The 18,434-nt window shown below is 36.8% G+C and overlaps 2 protein-coding genes across 2 annotated transcripts; both read left to right on the forward strand.

Moving 5' to 3' along the window:
• Positions 1 to 10,797: 10,797 nt before the first annotated feature.
• Positions 10,798 to 11,816, forward strand: LOC123662904. Its single transcript, XM_045597681.1, has 2 exons — positions 10,798 to 10,946; positions 11,277 to 11,816. The coding sequence occupies exon 2, from the start codon at positions 11,307 to 11,309 to the stop codon at positions 11,757 to 11,759; it is 453 nt and encodes a 150-aa protein (XP_045453637.1). The 5' UTR covers positions 10,798 to 10,946; positions 11,277 to 11,306; the 3' UTR covers positions 11,760 to 11,816.
• Positions 11,817 to 14,536: 2,720 nt separating this feature from the next.
• On the forward strand, positions 14,537 to 16,876 carry LOC123663080. The gene is made up of 4 exons (XM_045597819.1): positions 14,537 to 14,558; positions 15,088 to 15,225; positions 15,601 to 16,452; positions 16,542 to 16,876. Exons 1-4 carry the CDS (start codon positions 14,537 to 14,539, stop codon positions 16,874 to 16,876), a joined length of 1,347 nt encoding a protein of 448 aa, XP_045453775.1.
• The last annotated feature ends 1,558 nt before the right edge of the window (positions 16,877 to 18,434 follow it).

Raw genomic sequence — 18,434 nt, forward strand, 5'->3', positions numbered from 1 at the left:
TATTTGAAGCAAAAAAATAAAAAATAAAGAAGATTATCATCAAGAGATGAATGCCGATTCCGTTGAGTAGTGATGGATAATGCCCCCTACCACTCCAGGAAACTAGAATCGCTGCCTAAAATGTCTTCGACTAAACCTAAAATACAAGAGTGGCTAACGAGCAAAAATATTTCATTCGAAGCAACAATGGTTAAAGTTACTCTTATACACATTGTACGGCAGCACAAACAAGAAAATTGCGATAAGTATGTTGTAGACGAGATGGCAGCGCAGCATGGGATATTTGTTTTATGTCTGCCTCCATGCCACTGTGAGCTCAATCCATTGAGTTGGTATGAGCGCAGGCTAAAGGATATGTTGCAAGAAATAACAAAACCTTCAAAATGACAGAAGTAAAAAAAACTTTTTGAAAAAGGACTTCAACATATCACACCTAGTCTGCACTTCTGCAGCGAACGCTCGCCCCGTTAACAGCGTTTCCGCGTCGCTCCGCACCGAAAAATTGCAAAAACGGCTCTTTACGCGCTAAAAATCCATAGATCATATCAAAAGTTGTGCGCTGACGCGAGCTTCACGGTGGTGGTCTTGGATTTTGTGTACGTGGAAAACTTGAATTTTCACGGCCAAAAACGTGTTTTTTCACAAACAAATCGCTATTCCGTGAAGTGAAAAATCTTTTTAAATTCGATTGTGGACTCAGTTCTTAACTTATGTAACTTGTTCTTGTTCTGACTTATGTAACTGTTTCATATACCATAAGATTCGGGTCATCGCCCCCTACACGGTGATATAACTTTTGTGCAGATCAGTGAAAAACTCAGTGCGTTCCACCCGTTTTTCCCTGCGAAGGCGGGCGAAATCACCTATTAAAAAACTTTAACTGCGTTTGGCGCGCGTTTAGTCGCGACGACCTAAACTTTTTATTACATCAACATATAGTGCTCAGCGAGAAGAATCGAGCGGATTTTTTCGACACATTTAGCTACAGTTTTGGACCTTTTTCTTCAGTTGCCATGTGGTCACCATTCCGGCTACTTTCACCGTTTCATAATGTACACCCTGGTGGTGTATATCATTAGAACCGTCCCGCCTCGGGCCACGTGGCTAAACAAATTTTTTTAAGTTTTTATTAATTAATAGTGGAAAACCAACCGGTTTTAAATTTATTAAATATCCCCCCATATAGCACTGAGCTCAATAACTTTGAAACCAGATCGAGAAGACCCTTTTATTATTACATATAACAATAGTGCAATCAGTGCTCGTTATAATAGTGCTTGTTTAAGAATTTTACGATAAAAACTGGATTTTTTACAAATTTTCTTCTAAAACGCATTTCGCCGGGCGACCGCAAAACTAAGTGTGTCACAATAATTCCACAGAAATCTTTAAAAATCTGTAACTCCTTTTGCCCTCATCCTATCTCTGTGCGGTTTTCACCATACGCACTCCTTTCATATTCTTTACTTAACCCACTCATAATCTCATCCTCGCCCCCCCCCCCCAACCTTCACTTCTTCCAAATTTTTTACCAATATTAACTTCTCCGAGTGACTTTGACCACCGCTATATAATTTGTTTACTTAATAACCATACGATTAGGCCACAATCTACAATATAAGAAACTTCAATAACTCATAACCTCTTTGTTTTAACACACAATTGGTTATAAAAATTATAAAAATAGACTAGTCACTCAATAACAATACAAGTTTTTAAAATTTATAAGAATTCGTTTAAATTCAATAACTCAGTCATCTTACTTTTGTTTTTCCTGCTTTCTTCACTACCCCTATTCTTTTTACACCCACTACCGCATCCTATTAAAAACTAACCCTATCCTATTAAAAAATCTTTTTTTTAAAACTGTTTATTCGGAACCCGTGTAACATTGGTGGCAGCGTAAAGGGATATAAAATGTCCTCGGGTCCGTCTCCGTGAAATAAAAAACTGAAAAACTTGAGTGAAGTGATTAATTTTGTGCCGATAAAGTTATCTTTTCACTGTATCCTGAGAAAAAAAAAATCTGCAAGAAACTGTGTACTTAAATCATGTGTAAGTTGTAATCATCCACTGTCTCCGTGTTGCAACGACGCACCCGCTGTTTCCGCTGTCTCTACTACATCCTACGAGCTACAGAGTACCACAGAAGGCCGTAGAATATCACAGAGTGCTGCAGATTGCGCCGTCCGAGTAGCCTCATTACCAATTCTACTAATTACGCCGAGTCCTTATATTAAACCTCACTGGACCCGTTGAAACCTACTGAGCCCGATAACCACTGCGCCATCGTCCCCGCGTGAAATCCGCAACGTTAGCCTCTCGCCGTCTAGACATGCAGGTGCACCGTATCGCTTTCGCCCACGTCTTGTGCCTGTAAGTAATACATATTTAATTTAATAGTAATTGTATCTCATTGTATTTACTGTCTCGAATTTTGCTTATGCATAAGTCACAGAGTTACGAATCTTTAGATAAGAAATTCGTAAATTCACCTATAATTACCTCTAAAAAACTTAAAATCACAATGGATCTTAATGTGTTATTCAAGTTTATTAAACCTTATAATGGCAACCGAGAAACATTAAATTCTTTTATAATGATTGTGACAACGACATAGAATTAGCGTCGGAAGCTCAAAAGCCGATTCTTGTAAAATATATACTAAGTCAGTTAGAAGGTAGGGCGCAACTTGCCTGTTCTATTAAAGAATTCGATAAATGGGAACAACTTAAAGAATTTTTAAAGACTCAATTTGGTGAACGTAAGCATTATTCTCACCTCCTAACGGAGCTACAAGAAAGCAGGCAGAGGTCGCTCACCGTAGGCCAGTTTGCACTTAAAATAGAAACTTGCCTTTCACAACTTCTTACCGAAATTTCGATATCAAATCACAAAGCCATTGAGATACCTGAGCGCACAGCCGCCATGGAAGACCTTGCTCTCCATCACTTTATAATGGGTCTCAAACCTCAAATATCTATATATATGATTGTAAGATTTAAATCACCTTCGACCTTGAATGAAGCCATTAACATAGCTGTATGTGAAGAGACAATCCAACAGAATATATATAGGAGATCACAAACTCATACTCAATAATAAAATAGAGTAAAAATCACGCCCAACCGTATAAAAAGTCTTTCGCTGAAAATAGTCAAACTCCTAACGTTAAACCTTTTAATAGGGCTCAATTAATATGTAGGTACTGTAAATCGCCAGGACATTCGATAGACGTTTGTCGAAAACGGGAGTTCAACAACAACCGGTTTCGTAACAGTGACCCTTCGTCTTACACAAAACCACGAATAAACGTTGAAACAAATATTGCGAAAGATGACGATTACGGTCACGACGAAGTTGACTATAACCATTCAAAAAACTCGTAGACGTCTCGTATAGGTGTCGTGCGAGATCCCATACAAAACCTGGCACCGTTTTCCGTGACTCCGAACTCCTCGTTAAACCAAATCGTAAATCCGCTGTATCCACTGAATCCACTGTATCCGCTGTACCCGCTGTATCCGCTGTATCCGCTGTATCCACTGTATCCGCTGTATCAACTGTACCCACTGTATCCGCTGTATCCACTGTATCACATACTAAATCGACTAAACTCAATACTAAATCCACTAAATCAAATACTAAATCCAAAGATTCCTGTACTAAGGACTTTGAATTTAAGACTAATCCCAATAAATCAATCCACATTAATAACAAAATCTACGAAATAACTACCAACCCTGAAAGTCTTGCTTCCACATATCCTTGTCTACTCTTCAGTGTCACAGACTCCATTATCTTTATTAATAGACTCTGGATCCGCAGTCAGTATCCTTAAATCATCATGCATAGAGAAACATCCCAAGTTAATTAAAGAAAAAATAAGTCTAAAAGGCATAGGATCCCGTTAAAAGTTCAACTAAAACACTAGGCCATTTTATTTTAAAATTACAAATCACCGATTCGCCTTGCAAATTTGTAAGCCATAAATTTCATGTCATAAACGAAATTGATCTCCCGTATGATAGCATAATTGGAACTGACATGCTAAACTCTTTTGGATGCAACATTGACTACACTCATAATCTTCTAAGAATAAATAAATCAGAAATCAAGTTACAATTTCATGAACCAACATACTCAATCCCTGCTCGATCCGAAATGATAATTGAATGCTCTGTTTCTAATCCAGAAATCAAAGAAGGATTGATTTTAGATCAGACTCAAATAAAGGATATTCTCATCGCTAATTGCTTAGTAAAAGTAAAGTAGTCTCTGTATTGAACACCTCGGAATCCCCTATTTCTCTAAATTCCAACTTAAATATAACTCTAATCCCAATCGACACTCTTCAATCTCCTACTATATCCCATGATCCTATAACTCAATATCCCATTAATAATATTAAGCACCATGATTTCTATAAACGCACTAAAGAAGTCCTTAATCATCTAAGAGTGTCACACCTAAATTCAGAAGAGATTGACGCTCTTTTTAACTTGTGTTCTGATTACTCAGATATATTTCACCTTCCCGGTGAAAAATTAACTCACACTGACGCTATAAAACATTCCATCAAAACTACATCTGAAAATCTCATCCACGTAAAGTCCTATCGTTTTCCCGAAATCCATATAGCCGAAGTCCAGAAACAAATAAGAGTCAATGCTAGACCAAGGCATAATCGAACCGTCCAAATCACCATGGTCTGCACCGATCTGGGTGGTACCCAAGAAACTAGATGCTTCCGGGGAAAAGAAATGGCGAATCGTAATAGACTTCCGTCAGCTTAGTGACATCACTATAGGTGATACATATCCCATTCCTCAAATTAATATACATCGTGACATTTAGCTAGCAAACTCATCCGCTAAATTGTATACCTATATTGGCTATATTCACTAATAAAAGAATGTGTATATTATTAATGGGTATATTAATTGATAAAATCAAGGAATCTATTCATCATCATATTAGTCTGAATCATTCTGTAATGAGGCATTAAATTTATTTGTGTGTTTTGATAGCGATTTGATATGTTTGAAGAATTTATCGATTATAACTACTTTAATGAATGAACTATTTTCATTATCTTATTAGTCTATCATTCTGTAATTTGTTACCAAAGATTTATGTTATTAAATTTATTTGTGTTATTTCATAGAGATGTGAATTTTTGATTGATGAATTTAACGATTGTAACTACTTTAATGAATGAACTATTTTCATCACCTTATTAGTCTATCATTCTGTAATTTGTTACCAAAGTTTTATGTTATTAAATTTGTTTGTGTTATTTGAAAGTGATGTGACATTTTTGATTGATGAATTTATCGATTGTAACTATTATAATAAATGAACTATTTTTATTTCAGTCTGACAACACGTACGATGGCACCTTCTAAGAAGAGTGATGTATGGAGGTTTTACGATAAAACTGAAGGAAATAATAACTCTGCAAAATGTAGACTCTGTCAAAAATTAATTAAATCTTGTGGCAATACAACTAATTTGATTGGTCATTTAAAAAATATAAATAAGGCTGCTTTTCAAGAGTTTAATAATGAAATTTCAAATAATAATTAAGAAATAAATAATTAAGAAAACTATACAATTAGTCCCCAATGGCTCTGATCCACTACCGTCAACATCAACGAGCTCTGCTGGCATAAGGAAATGGAATCGACTAGAAATGCCGATAAAAAATGTGAGCCTTCAAAAGACGATGCATATGTTTCTATCCCTCCAGCTCCAAAATGTCAGAAGTCAATTGTGTCATGTTTTGAAGAAATTAACGCTTTTTCAGAGAGAGGTGATAAAACATTAAGAATTAACAACGCCCTAATATACATGATGTGTAAAGATAATCAACGATTTAATATTGTTGAAAATGAAAGGCTTTCGCAGCTTGACTAAAGTTCTTGCACCACATTATAAACTCCCGAGTAAAACAACGTTGATCCGATGGGTTGGTGATAAATACGCAGCATTATCGACAGTCATAAAATCTAAATTGTCAAATATTGAATACTACTGACATGTGGTCTAAAACAATGACCATGGTACGTTTTTTAGGAGTAACAGCACACTTCGGTGAAGGTAATTATCTTTTTTCAATCACTCTTGGAGTGTACAAGTCAATCGAACACCATACTTTAGAACACATAGCTGAAATGCTGCTGGAAACTTGTGCTAAATAGGATATAGATAGTGACAAAGTTTCGGCTGTAGTCACTGATAACGCAGCTAACATGGTAAAAGCTGTAGGTTTAGCTTTTGGAAAAAAGCATATACCATGTTTTATACAACACATGGTATGTTACTTTGTCACAAAATGCTATACAGCAGTGTACTAATCTGCGAAACTTGATAACCAAACTAAAAGAGATAGTAACTTGGTTTAAACAAAGCAATGTAGCCAGTATCGAATTACCCCTTTCAGACCCAGCACTCACTTTCGTGAGTGCAAATTTTTGATTTTCTATAGACTTAATAAGAAATGGTAAGCGAACGGGGACGATCCCGCACAACTGTGAGTGTAGTCCATTATACCTACAATTTTTTTCGCGGCGACACTAGTTGTCTTTTTCTCTCAGTTCGCGTCCGAGGCCGCGCGAGGTGAGCGTGTCGGGACCTGCCGTCTTGAGGATTTTTGTTTTTATTCTGGTAAGTATTATTCGTAGTTGTTATTATTTTATTGTATATAGAATGAGTCCAAAATAGCTAGTGATGATAAGAATAATGAAAAGATGAATTCGTTTCATTGATTTTGGTTACGCCAAAACGCCGCCGTCTCACAAACGTGAGAGTTCAGTCTAAACTTCAAATTCTGTAGGTATTTCACATACAAATAAAAATCAGTTTTTTTCTTTATTTTAGGTATTTTTAGCCATTATTTAGGTAGCCATGAGTAGAAAAAATTTAGCATTTGACGATGACGCTATTTTGGCTACCATAAATGACTCGGACTTCGGAGAAAACTCGGATGAAGATGAAAATTGGGTGCCGCCAGGGGAAGAGCCTGATAGTCTCTCTGATGAAGACCAGGAGGAAGATTTTAGGATTCCTCTTGTGGCAACACCAGCTACTAGAAATACCTGGACCAAACGGAAATTTCGTGGGAAACCCATCCCATCAGTTACTTTAATTGAGGAAGAGGTATGCATATTGCATTTTATTTAGAAATCTGGTTAATGTATGTACCGTACCTACTTTTTTAATTATATGTATTAATATTTCAAGGTAATGTCGCCGTCAGAATACTTTGAAAAATATTTTCCAGAAGACATTTTTGAGAGGTCGCGCTGTATACCAATATATACTACCAAACAACAAAGAATGAGACTCTAAAACATCCAATTACTGCAGCTGAAATAAAAAAGTTCTTCGGTGTTAATGGTATTCTTGGCTGTATGAAATATCCCAGGATCAAGATGGCGTGGCTTCAGCGTTTCAGGTTGCCATATATAACAGAGGCATTAACAAGGGACAGGTTCTTTCTGATTAGGACCAATTTACATACAGTTGACAAGGCAGCTGTTCCAGCTCACGAACAAAGTCGAAATCGGCTTTGGATTGTTCACCCACTGATTGACTCAGTTCGTAACAGATGCTTAGAATTGCCAAGGAATCATGGTACGTATTCCATTGATGAACAAATGGTCCCATTTCTCGGCAAATGCCCAGTCAAACAAGTTGTTCCTGGAAAGCCCCGACCATTGGGGCTGAAAAACTTTGTGATTACATCGTCAAGAGGCTTGATTATGGATTTTGAGTTTAATCAAGGTAACACTACGTCCTTCCCTGACACTTCACTTGGTTTAGGCCCATCTGTTGTACTAAGATTGATATCTACATTGCCGAAAGGTAGTTTTATATATTTTGACTAGTACTTCACGACCATTCCACTGATGGAGAGGTCGATTGCTGAGGAAATCGATGGGACTGGAACACTGATAACCAATAGGTTCAAGGGATACACATTCACGAAGGATTCACAAATGAAGCGAGGTGACTATGAGGAAATAGTGAACGCAGGAAGAAACGTGTCTGTAGTTAAATGGAAAGATAGTAAATCGGTGTTGATGGCTTCCACATGTCTTGGTAGTCAGCCTGTGGTAGACGTAGAGCGATGGGATAAAATAAGTAAAAGCTATATCTATGTCCAATGTCCTAACATCGTTAAAAAGTACAACGAGAACATGGGTGGGGTAGATGTCAGTGATCAGATGATGGAAGCATACAGATGTTGGCACAAATCACGGAAGTGGACAGTGAAAGTATTCATGCATCTCTTCGATATGTCACTTGTTAACTCATGGTATGAATATCGTAAAGCATCACTATCAAAAAAAAGCGAGAAATACATGGATTTCTTGGATTTTAAACCGGCTGTGTCTGATTTTTTGCTGGGTGGGACAACTAGGAAGAGGCAACGTGATCCTACCGATGATTGACTCAGATGCCTGAAACATCACAATATAAACCCGCTACAATACCAACAGTGGACAAAAGACTCGATGGCTACAATCACTGGCCAATTGTGGATGGCATAAAAGCGCCACGATGTTGCAGAGTGAAGGGTTGCAGTCGGTCATAAGTTAGATGCAGAAAGAGCGACGTTTATCTCTGCAATACCAAAGATAGCCATTGTTTTTTCAAATTTCATAATGAAAAATAGTTATTGTCCATTTTTATTTTTCATTAATTTTATTTAAATAAAAAATGTGATTTAAATTACGTCCAAAAACATTACAAATATTACGATGACTAAGACTGAGATAATTCTTCCTAATTATTAAAAAATCTTAATTTTTTTAATTACGTCTAAGAAAAAGACTGTTTAAATGTGAAATAAATAAAAGTCTTCATTTATTGATAATTTTGAGACTGTTTTTATGACAATAAATGTTCATATTTCTAAATTAAATGGTTTTATTAATTACCCTCACAAATTGCGAGGGTACTAACACTTGGCCCGAACCCTCACAATTGTGAGCATCCTGGAAAACCAATTTTCCACTTTCCTATATTTTTTCACTAGCATAATCATCCAAATTATTCGGAAATACTAACTTTCACTTTAAAATACCTTTAAGTTTGGCATCAGGTCTGAAAGGGTTACCTGAAGCAACCAAGAAAGAAACTAAATGGATACAAGAGGTTCCAACGAAATGGAACAGTACGTATTATATGATCGAGCGATTTTTGGAGCTTCGCAGCGTCCTCAATAATATAATCATTCGTCATAAAAATGCACCACCAATGCTAACTGCGTCAGAATTATGCCCCGTATTCATGGGAAACATTTGTTGAGCAACAAAGTTGAATCAACGTGTTGCGGAGTTGCTATCAACATGTTGCTGGCAACACTGCGTGTTGCAGAGTTGACAGCATCATGTTGACAAGCTCTCGCCCGACAAGCGTAAACATCAGTTTAGCGACAATTGTTGACGTGTGTGGACGAGTTTGCAACAGTTTATAAACATGGCAGTAGTGTGGAGCAATGATAAAATAATGCAATTAATAGAATTATTTCAATCAAAACCATTATTATGGGATTGTTCTATAAAACAATACAAAGATAGAAACAAAAAGAACGATGCATTCGAAGAAATTTCTCAAGTCCTAAATATACCCAAAAAAGACGTAGAAACTAAAATACATGTACTGCGTACTCAATTTACTAGAGAGAAAAAAAAGATGTCGGCAAAAAAAAACTACAGGCAGCGGCGCAATAGAAAAATGTAAATGGATTTATTACGAGCCATTGGAATTTTTGTTATGTGGTGCAACTACTTCTGGTGAAACGGATACTATGAATAAAACAGTAATTTGTTTTTGTATATAATAATAATAATATTCTTTATTGTACACCAAAATACAAAGAAACAGAGTAGTAACTATAACCACAGATGTACAAAGGCGATCTTATCGCTGAAGAGCGATTTCTTCCAGATAACCCTAGGGCACAGGACACGATATAGTAGCGACGGATAGGAAGTGTACAATATGAAGATTCTAAGATGAATAATAATAGTGTTTAATAGATTGAATAATAAATAAACATACATATTAATACATACAAAATAAATATCCTTACATAAATAGACACAGTAGTATTATAACCGTGTAGAAATTAATATAAAATATATACTGATATAATATATAAACATATTTCTAAATTATAACAATTATTATACGTTACGAATTATTATTTTACGTAACAGGGTGCAATCTTATAGAATATGCATCAAATAAGCAGTAAATCTTATTAAAATTAATTTAAATTTAAACATTAAACACCACTATCTAAATTACGTGTTGACACTTTCAATCTGTATTTGATATAATATATAATATTTCAATCTGTATAATTGTTTTATACTATTGTCTGTAAAATTATTACAATTACGCTACATTATTTTGCCATGGAACTCTTCCCTCTGGAGTTATAAAGTAATCGGCAAACTGTTCTCTAATACAAAGAGCTGATTGTGATGCAGGCCTGCCCCGTCTTTGCAAATCAATCATAGGAAACGAACTTAGTTCCCTTCGCCAAGAACCTTCTAATAGGTTACCTTCAGAGTCTTCAAAATCAAAAGTTTGTGGAGGTGTATATATGGATCTGGAAACTGAGTTACGTCTTAAGAAGTTATGTAAATATACACAAGCAATTACCACGAGTTCACAATTGGCTGGTTTTAACGGAATAGGTTTAGTGAATACACGGAACACCACACATAAAATGCCAAAAACATTTTCTATAATCCTCCTAGCTCTTGATAGTCTGTAATTGAATATACGCTTTTTGTTCCCACGTTCATGAATGCCAGGATATGGTTTCATGATGTTCTCCGTTAGCGCGAAAGCACTGTCACCTACAATTACATACGGCATTTCTGTTCCGCCTTGTGTTATTGGTTCAGGCCGTGGCAGTTTAAGTGAGTTTTCTAACAATGCATTATAAAACGGTGTTTCTTGAAATATTCCACTGTCGGACGACCGACCCTTAGCTCCATAATTTGCGTAAATAAAGTTGTAATTGCCATCTGCAATTGCCATAAGTACCATGCTGAACTGATTTTTATAATTGTAGTATTCACTTCCAGAATTATTTGGCGCCACAATCATAACGTGTTTCCCATCAATGGCCCCAATGCAATGTGGAAAATTCCATCGTATTTCGAATTCACGACTTATTTGTTTCCATTCTTGTTCCGAACTTGGAACCTAAAAAATAAATAAATATATAATAAGATAATAATTTACAGGTAGATGAAAACAATGCACTTGAAAGTGGTATGGAGTCAGAGCCATCTCAATCACCAAGGCCGAATGCTACAACATCTACATCTTCGAGGAAAAGAAATAAGACAGATGAATCAAATGAAATATTAGAGGTTTTGAAAAGTGCTAAAAAAAAGATGGATGAAAGGGAGAAGAAGGATCCATTTGATATATATGGTGAATATATTGCTGCTGAATTAAGAAGTGTTAAAGATGACCAAGCCGTGACACAGGCAAAGTACCATATTAATAATATACTGTATGAATTAAAAATGGGACGATATAATACATATGGATATCAAACGGCATCTTCTCATCCATCATCAACACCAAATAATGTTCAGGAAACTGAAATAAGGGAAATTGAGAGACACGAAACAAATAGACTAGATGCATTACGAGACGAAACAGAAGATTCGGCTATACTAAACTTAGTTAACTATCTCAGTGATGAATCAACGCAATAGCATACACTGTTTTTTTTTTTTGTGTTTTTTAATTAATAAAATACTTGATTACACAAATAGTGTTCTTGTACCTTGACATATCCTGCTAGTGAGTTAATTAGTTCTTGACATACATCTGGTATAATTTTGCTAATCAATTGTTTTGATACTCTGAATGTGTATGAAAGAGAACTGTATGAATCTCCAGTTGCAAGATACCGTAATGTAATAGCCAGCCTCGTTTGAGGTGAAACTGGCTGACGAATATTTGTTTCCCTTTTGGCTATTGATGGACCAATCATTTCTAGAAGATGTTCGAAATCACTTTTCGACATTCTCGTAAAGTTACAAAATGATCCGTCTGTCATTCTGAGGTCACTCATCAAATTTTCTCTTTGCAAAAGATAATTTCGAATCCACCATCTTTTTCTCTTTTTTTTATTAGAGATTCTATACATCTGATACAGAGAACACAACAACACTACCTCCTCGGGCAACATTTTAACGCAGACTGGCGTGTGGACAACCTGTATTGATTTAAACATAGTTGCTAGCAACATTCTCGCCGCTCACCAACAATGTTTAGCAACTGTTGCTAAACAAATGTTTACCATGAATACGGGGCGTTATCTATTTTTTCTTCGGTTTTACAAATTTTGCAACCGATTGAAACGGCAACTAAGGAAGTGTCAGGTGATAATTACTGCACTAGCAGCAAAGTAATACCACTTATCCATTGTCTTCTTTTAAAAATTAAACCTCTTAAAGTCGAAGAGTCTCTTGCCCAAGAATTGCAGTCATTGATCCTGAAAGAGATTGACAAGAGAATGGGTTTTATAGAAAGAGTAACTTCTCTTGCTATAGCCACAATTTTGGACTCCAGGTTTGAAAATGCATTTCACGGACTCGCTTGCTCCACGGCTATTTCAAAAATCAAGGAAATGATTAAAAGTAGAGTACAAAATGAGCCCGCGGAATCTGGTTCGTCAGATCAGTCTTCTCTGTGGGAAGATCACTACAAATTAGTCCACAAGAGCTGGAAAACGGTGAAATCTGACGATTCTATTTCAGATGAACTATCTATTTATTTACGTAGTCCAGTAGGCAGATTAAATGAGAACCCTTTAGAAATTTGGAATGATCTCAAGATTCAGCTTCCTAAACTTTATTCAATTGCATACAAATACTTGACCATGGTAGGAACTTCGGTCCTATCTGAACGTTTATTTTCTAAAGCGGCACAAGTCGTAAATCAACAACGATATAGACTGAAAGGCAAACGATTGAATAAACTGTTGTTTTTGCAAAGTCTCCTAAAAGAACACTGGCAATAGGACATGACAGACTTAGCAAAATTATTGCAGATGATTTTATTTTGTTCTTACTTAAATTATAATAAAGATTTTTCGTATGGCTTTACTGGCTCTTACTTTTTTTAATAAAACAATGTTTTAATTAGTGATGGTTTGCATGAAAAGTTGTGTTAAGTAGTCTATCTGGTCTGTGTCCTGTGAATTCTATTTCTTAGTATTTGTTGTTATAACGGCAATAGAAATACATAATCTGTGAAAATTTCAACTGTCTAAATATCACGGTTCACGACATAGAACCTGGTGATAACGGACAGCGAAATCTTAGTAATATCGTTCCATTTTTACACATTGGGTGCGGAACCCTAAAAAAGTACTCGATGCCTACAAAACATCGATGTTTTCACCAGATACATTGAAAGACATTGATGTACCGTTCTGATTTATCGAATTTAAAAAACATCGATGTTTTTGCAAAGTCGACATCCCTATGACCTACCTACTACTACAGAATATTAAAAAACTTGCTATTGTACATAACAGCTATTAAAATACCTTATCAACATTTTTGTTTGTTTCAGGCTGTTTGTGCAATTTACTTACGTTAAATGGTGTAAAAAATTAGGAAGAGACCTTATATTGAATACAGCTATTGTTAATGCATGGATTATGTATAACGAAAATAAAAAAAAATGAAAGTATAGTACAGTTTAGAAGAGAGTTAGTGGAGTATTTAGTTGATGCAGGAAAAGACGAGACCACAGAACCCGAAAGAATAGATAGACCAAGAAGACTGAAACATCAATTATAGAAAAAAGAGGGTAACGTAAGAAACACTAGACGATTTTGTTCAGAATGTTACAAAAACTGTGTGGCAATGTACGGTTCAAAATTAGCCAAAAATAAAACAAAGAAAGTTGCGACGTTTTGTAAAGAATGTCCAAATGAACCATATTTTTGTTTCATTTATTTCAATAAGTTGCATCGCTTCGTTAAATTGTATTTTAGAATACCTAGTTACTTGTTTTTTCCTTATATACTAAAATATTTCGCTTCAGCCTGTAATATCCCACTACTGGGCATAGGCCTCTTTCCGAGAAGGATCAGAGTCTAAAAAGATTCTAAAAAAGTTGCCAAATATAATGCAACCAAAGTCCTAAGTCTTTGAGTTGATTTGCTTGAAGTTCAAGCCTTGAACAATCATTTCCGTACGTCGAAACTCGAATGAATTCACCAACTCCACTCCTAATATTCCGTAGGCTCAACTACGCTCTGCCTGCTCTACTCTATCGTTGAAGCGGGAGAGGGGGAGTGGGGAAGCACCATGTAACTGTGCGGCGCCCGCGCCCCCCGCACAGCCGCCTTTGTTTTAGCGTCTGTCTGTCATTTATTCGTGCGTTAGCGTTGCCACTGCCCGCTTTTACGTTTGTTTTGTGCGCTATTATCACATCTAAATAGTTGCTGTGAGGCTGTGACCACATAATCAATATGGACATCAGAAAGTTTTTAGGTGGGTATCACTTGCGTTTAGCTTTCGTATTTTCCGTCCGTAAAATAACGTCGATTGATTTGATTATAAATGCTGATTTTGCATTGGTTTTTAAAATCGCAAAAAATCCGTTTCTAGGCACGATATCCGATTCTTAAGGGTCGTCAGTTTAAACCAAAAGGAAAATTGCTCAATTTAATGGCTCAATCGAAAATAGAACCGTATAACCATAGCTTAAAGTAGAAAATTGTATGAATGAATATCGGCAGTGCCGATTCAGCACAGTCGGCTCGCGTATGCTTGAGATTCCGGTGCGTGCGTGTCGTTGCGCCCGCTCTAAAGTGCTCGAGCGAGGATGCCCGAGACCGCGCAAGCATAACCACGGCAGTTAAACCGCCCGAAATAGCTAGGACTGTTGATATAAAAAATATCGTTGACGCTCGTCCTTGCGCGGGCTCGAGCCTGCCGCCGTCTTGAAGCGCATTTATGCTTTCAATGTGAATTGCGGACCAGAAGAAGTTGTAGCTATTTCAAATATTTTGTTTTGCAGTTTTAAAAAGAAAGAAACCTAAGGGAGCAAGCAGTGACAGCGATGATTCCGTGGGTGACCTGACGAGACCTAGCACATCCAAAGAACCGGACTTAGTTCCCGACTCTTCGATAAATGACTGCAACGAAAATGACATCGGTAAATTTATTGGGCAAGCATCAATGTTATCGACTGAAATGAAGAAATAATTGCTTGAAAACACTTGGTCTCCGTCTGCGACGTATGACTTTGCGGAAGACGCTAAACATTTAAAGAGGAAATTCAATTATTCATGGTTGGAAACGTACTCTCCATGGTTGGCTTATTCCAGGCACCAAAAAGATACCTTTTGTAAATATTGTACGTTGTTCCCGCCAAATCCAAATTCTTTTAGAGGCGTATTAGGGTCATTTATCATAAGGCCGTTTTGTAAGTTCAAAGATATTCACGAGCATTGCAAAAAGCACATGGAAACCCACTTCCATAAGATGGGACTGGAAGCCGCTAAATCATTTCTTTGAAGTGTGCCTGTAGATTTACAACTCAACAAATACTCCCAGGGCATTATTGAAGAAAACCGAAAAATTATAACATCTATTATTTCCTGTATTACGTTTTGCGGGTCGCACGACTTAGCTCTGAGAGGAAAACATTATGGCGAAGGTATTCTCGAGGACTTATACAAGCTACGAATTGACGCGGGAGATTTAGTTTTGAAGAAACACTTTGAACATGGGAAAAAGAATGCAAGCTATCGATCGATTGATATTCAAAATGAAATTATCGCAATTTGTGGAGATGTTATTAAGGCACACATTGTGAAAAAAGTAAAAGAAGCAGAAGCTTATAGTGTGTTAGCAGACGAAACAACTGATATTTCCGGTACTGAACAATTATCGATTGGGCTGCGATATTTTGACGAGGAAGCCAATGAGGTCCAAGAAATGTTCGTCGGATTTGTTGAGCTGAAAGGTCTGGATGCGAAATCTATTGCATATTGCATCGATGAGTTTCTAACAAAAGAAGACCTTAATCCTGCTGATAAATGCCTTGGTTTTGGATTTGACGGTTGTTCGACGATGTCCGGAAAAGACGGTGGAGTACAAGCGATCCTGCGCAAAAAATATACCAAAGCATTGTTCTTTCATTGCTCGTCCCATAAACTGAATCTGGTAATAAATGATCTCAATATTCTTCCTGAAATTCGAAACACCATGGGAACCACTAAAGATATTATTAATTTTTTTCGGGAATCTGTTTTGAGAAGAAAATTGGTACCTAATATTGCCAGGCTCTGCGAAACAAGATGGAGTGAGAAACATAAAACTATCAGAGTATTTAAGGAGAATTTTCCTGTTATATTGGAAGCCTTAGAAAACTTATCGCGTGAAGGAAACATTGCAACTCGAAAAAACGCCTTTCCCTCCATGCGGCTGCTTTCAAAATTTCGTTTATACTTTGTATTACTTTGATAGCTAAATACTCTGCTTTGTTGAAACCTGTTGTCAACGCACTCCAATCCATAACTTTGGATGTGGTTAAGGCCTCGCAACACGTCAAATGCATTTTGCAATTGCTTAAGAGCCACCGTGATAATCCCGAAAGAGTCACAGATGAAATTATAAAGGATGCTACTATTGTTGCAGAGAAAGTCGGCCTGGAGGAGGATATCACTTCAATGCCGCGCATTGTTGGGAAACAACGTCATCGAAGCAATCACCCAGCAGAAAGCCCTTCAGAATTCACGAAAAGATCATTAATAATACCATACTTGGACTCCGTCATTACATCGCTTGACACGCTTTGCTGAAGAAAATACTCCATCATTTGCTTTATCTAAATTACACCCCGCACAAATGCAAACGATGTCAGTCGAAAATCTCACAGAAACTTGTGAAACTATCGCTCAGTTTTATAATTTACCAAACATAAAAATTGAAGTCAAGCTTTGGCAGCTATTCTGGCATAATAAACCAAACTCAACAGATCAAACCGTTGTTGATATCCTAAAAGAAGCAAAAACCTTCTTTCCCGACACGGAAAATGCTTTGAAAATTTTGATCGCTCTTCCATGCACGACGTGTACGGTAGAGCGATCGTTTAGCAGCCTCAGGAGACTAAAAACCTGGCTAAGAAGCACTATGAGTGAAAATCGCCTGAATGGTTTGGCCATGATGAGTGTGCACCGAAAACTTATACATGGAAACTTACAAGATTTTAATAATAAAGTGGTCGAGAAGTTTACAATGAATCCCCGAAAATTATGATTTAATTAACCTAATATAAACAAACAACGACCAATATTAAAATCTGGTAATTTAAAAAAAATACGCTGTACGCTGTATACTTATTCAAATTCAAACTCCTTTTTATTCTATTTTTCTAATAAATGTTATTATAACTTATTTACAAGTTTTTTATTGCATAGTCAAGAGCTCGTGCTCGTGTAGCTTTACACATTGGACTCTGTACTGTCACAGAATATATATGTATATAGTACTAAGATACTGTTGTTATTACAATCGCTGTAGATGTAAGGCTCGTAGTACAAGTGAAAAGCTTCATGGGCTGTCGACTTTACCTACAATTCATACCTACTTTTCTCATTCATAGAGAATGAGAAAAGTATGAATTGTAGTAGGTAAAGTCAACTTGCCCCCCCCCCCTGCGCCATCGGCTGGCGACGCCCTTGCTCACAATATCATAAACACGCCGAAACCACGCTGTAGTAACAGTCTACAGCGCCGCTCCGGTCACTTGCATACACTAAATGTACGATAAACGTAGCCACCGGCGTAATAATTCTGCCCAAAAACAGTTCTGTCTTGAGGTCACCGGTGACCAACACGGCGCGTAGATACAAGACGAGGTCCGGTCACCGGTGACCGGGCTGGCAGTCAACGTGTTAATTATCTAAAATGAGTAGTGACAGTACAGACCGCGACGTCAGCGGCGCTGACGTCACCTGTTTTGATTTCAATCGACCTCCTCCCTCGTTATATACAGGGTGCCCGGCAATTAATGGATAACCCCGCAGGTGCTTGTGGAAGGGCACAGGGCCAAGCCAGAAAAAAATAAATCTATCTGCAACGGTCTAGGATTTATTAAAGTACGAAATTCGATACATTTGTTCAAACTTTTGGGCACTACGGCTGCAAATTCAATAATAACGAATTGATTTCTCTGGAAATAACCGCGGATAATCGGCCTTGCTAACGCGCTTTACAAAATATTTCTAGCAACTGTTTCTTTTTTTTAAATACTTAAAAAAGAAAAATAATGTATTTGAATATTTTATGATAAAGTTTGAGCACCTGTGGTATAAAAAAAACGTAGGGGAACCTAGGTGGCACATAGTTTAAAAAACA

Source organism: Melitaea cinxia, chromosome 19 (assembly GCF_905220565.1).
Source record: "Melitaea cinxia chromosome 19, ilMelCinx1.1, whole genome shotgun sequence".
NCBI lineage: Eukaryota > Metazoa > Arthropoda > Insecta > Lepidoptera > Nymphalidae > Melitaea > Melitaea cinxia.

Excerpts from the sequence above, each read along its gene's own strand:
- LOC123662904 (XM_045597681.1), top strand. The coding sequence starts at position 11,307 with ATGGAGTCAGAGCCATCTCAATCACCAAGGCCGAATGCTACAACATCT.
- LOC123663080 (XM_045597819.1), top strand. The coding sequence starts at position 14,537 with ATGGACATCAGAAAGTTTTTAG. Across the intron at positions 14,559-15,087 it reads GGACATCAGAAAGTTTTTAG|TTTTAAAAAGAAAGAAACCT; the intron begins GTGGGTATCACT and ends TTTGTTTTGCAG. Across the intron at positions 16,453-16,541 it reads AGCCTTAGAAAACTTATCGC|CTAAATACTCTGCTTTGTTG; the intron begins GTGAAGGAAACA and ends TTACTTTGATAG.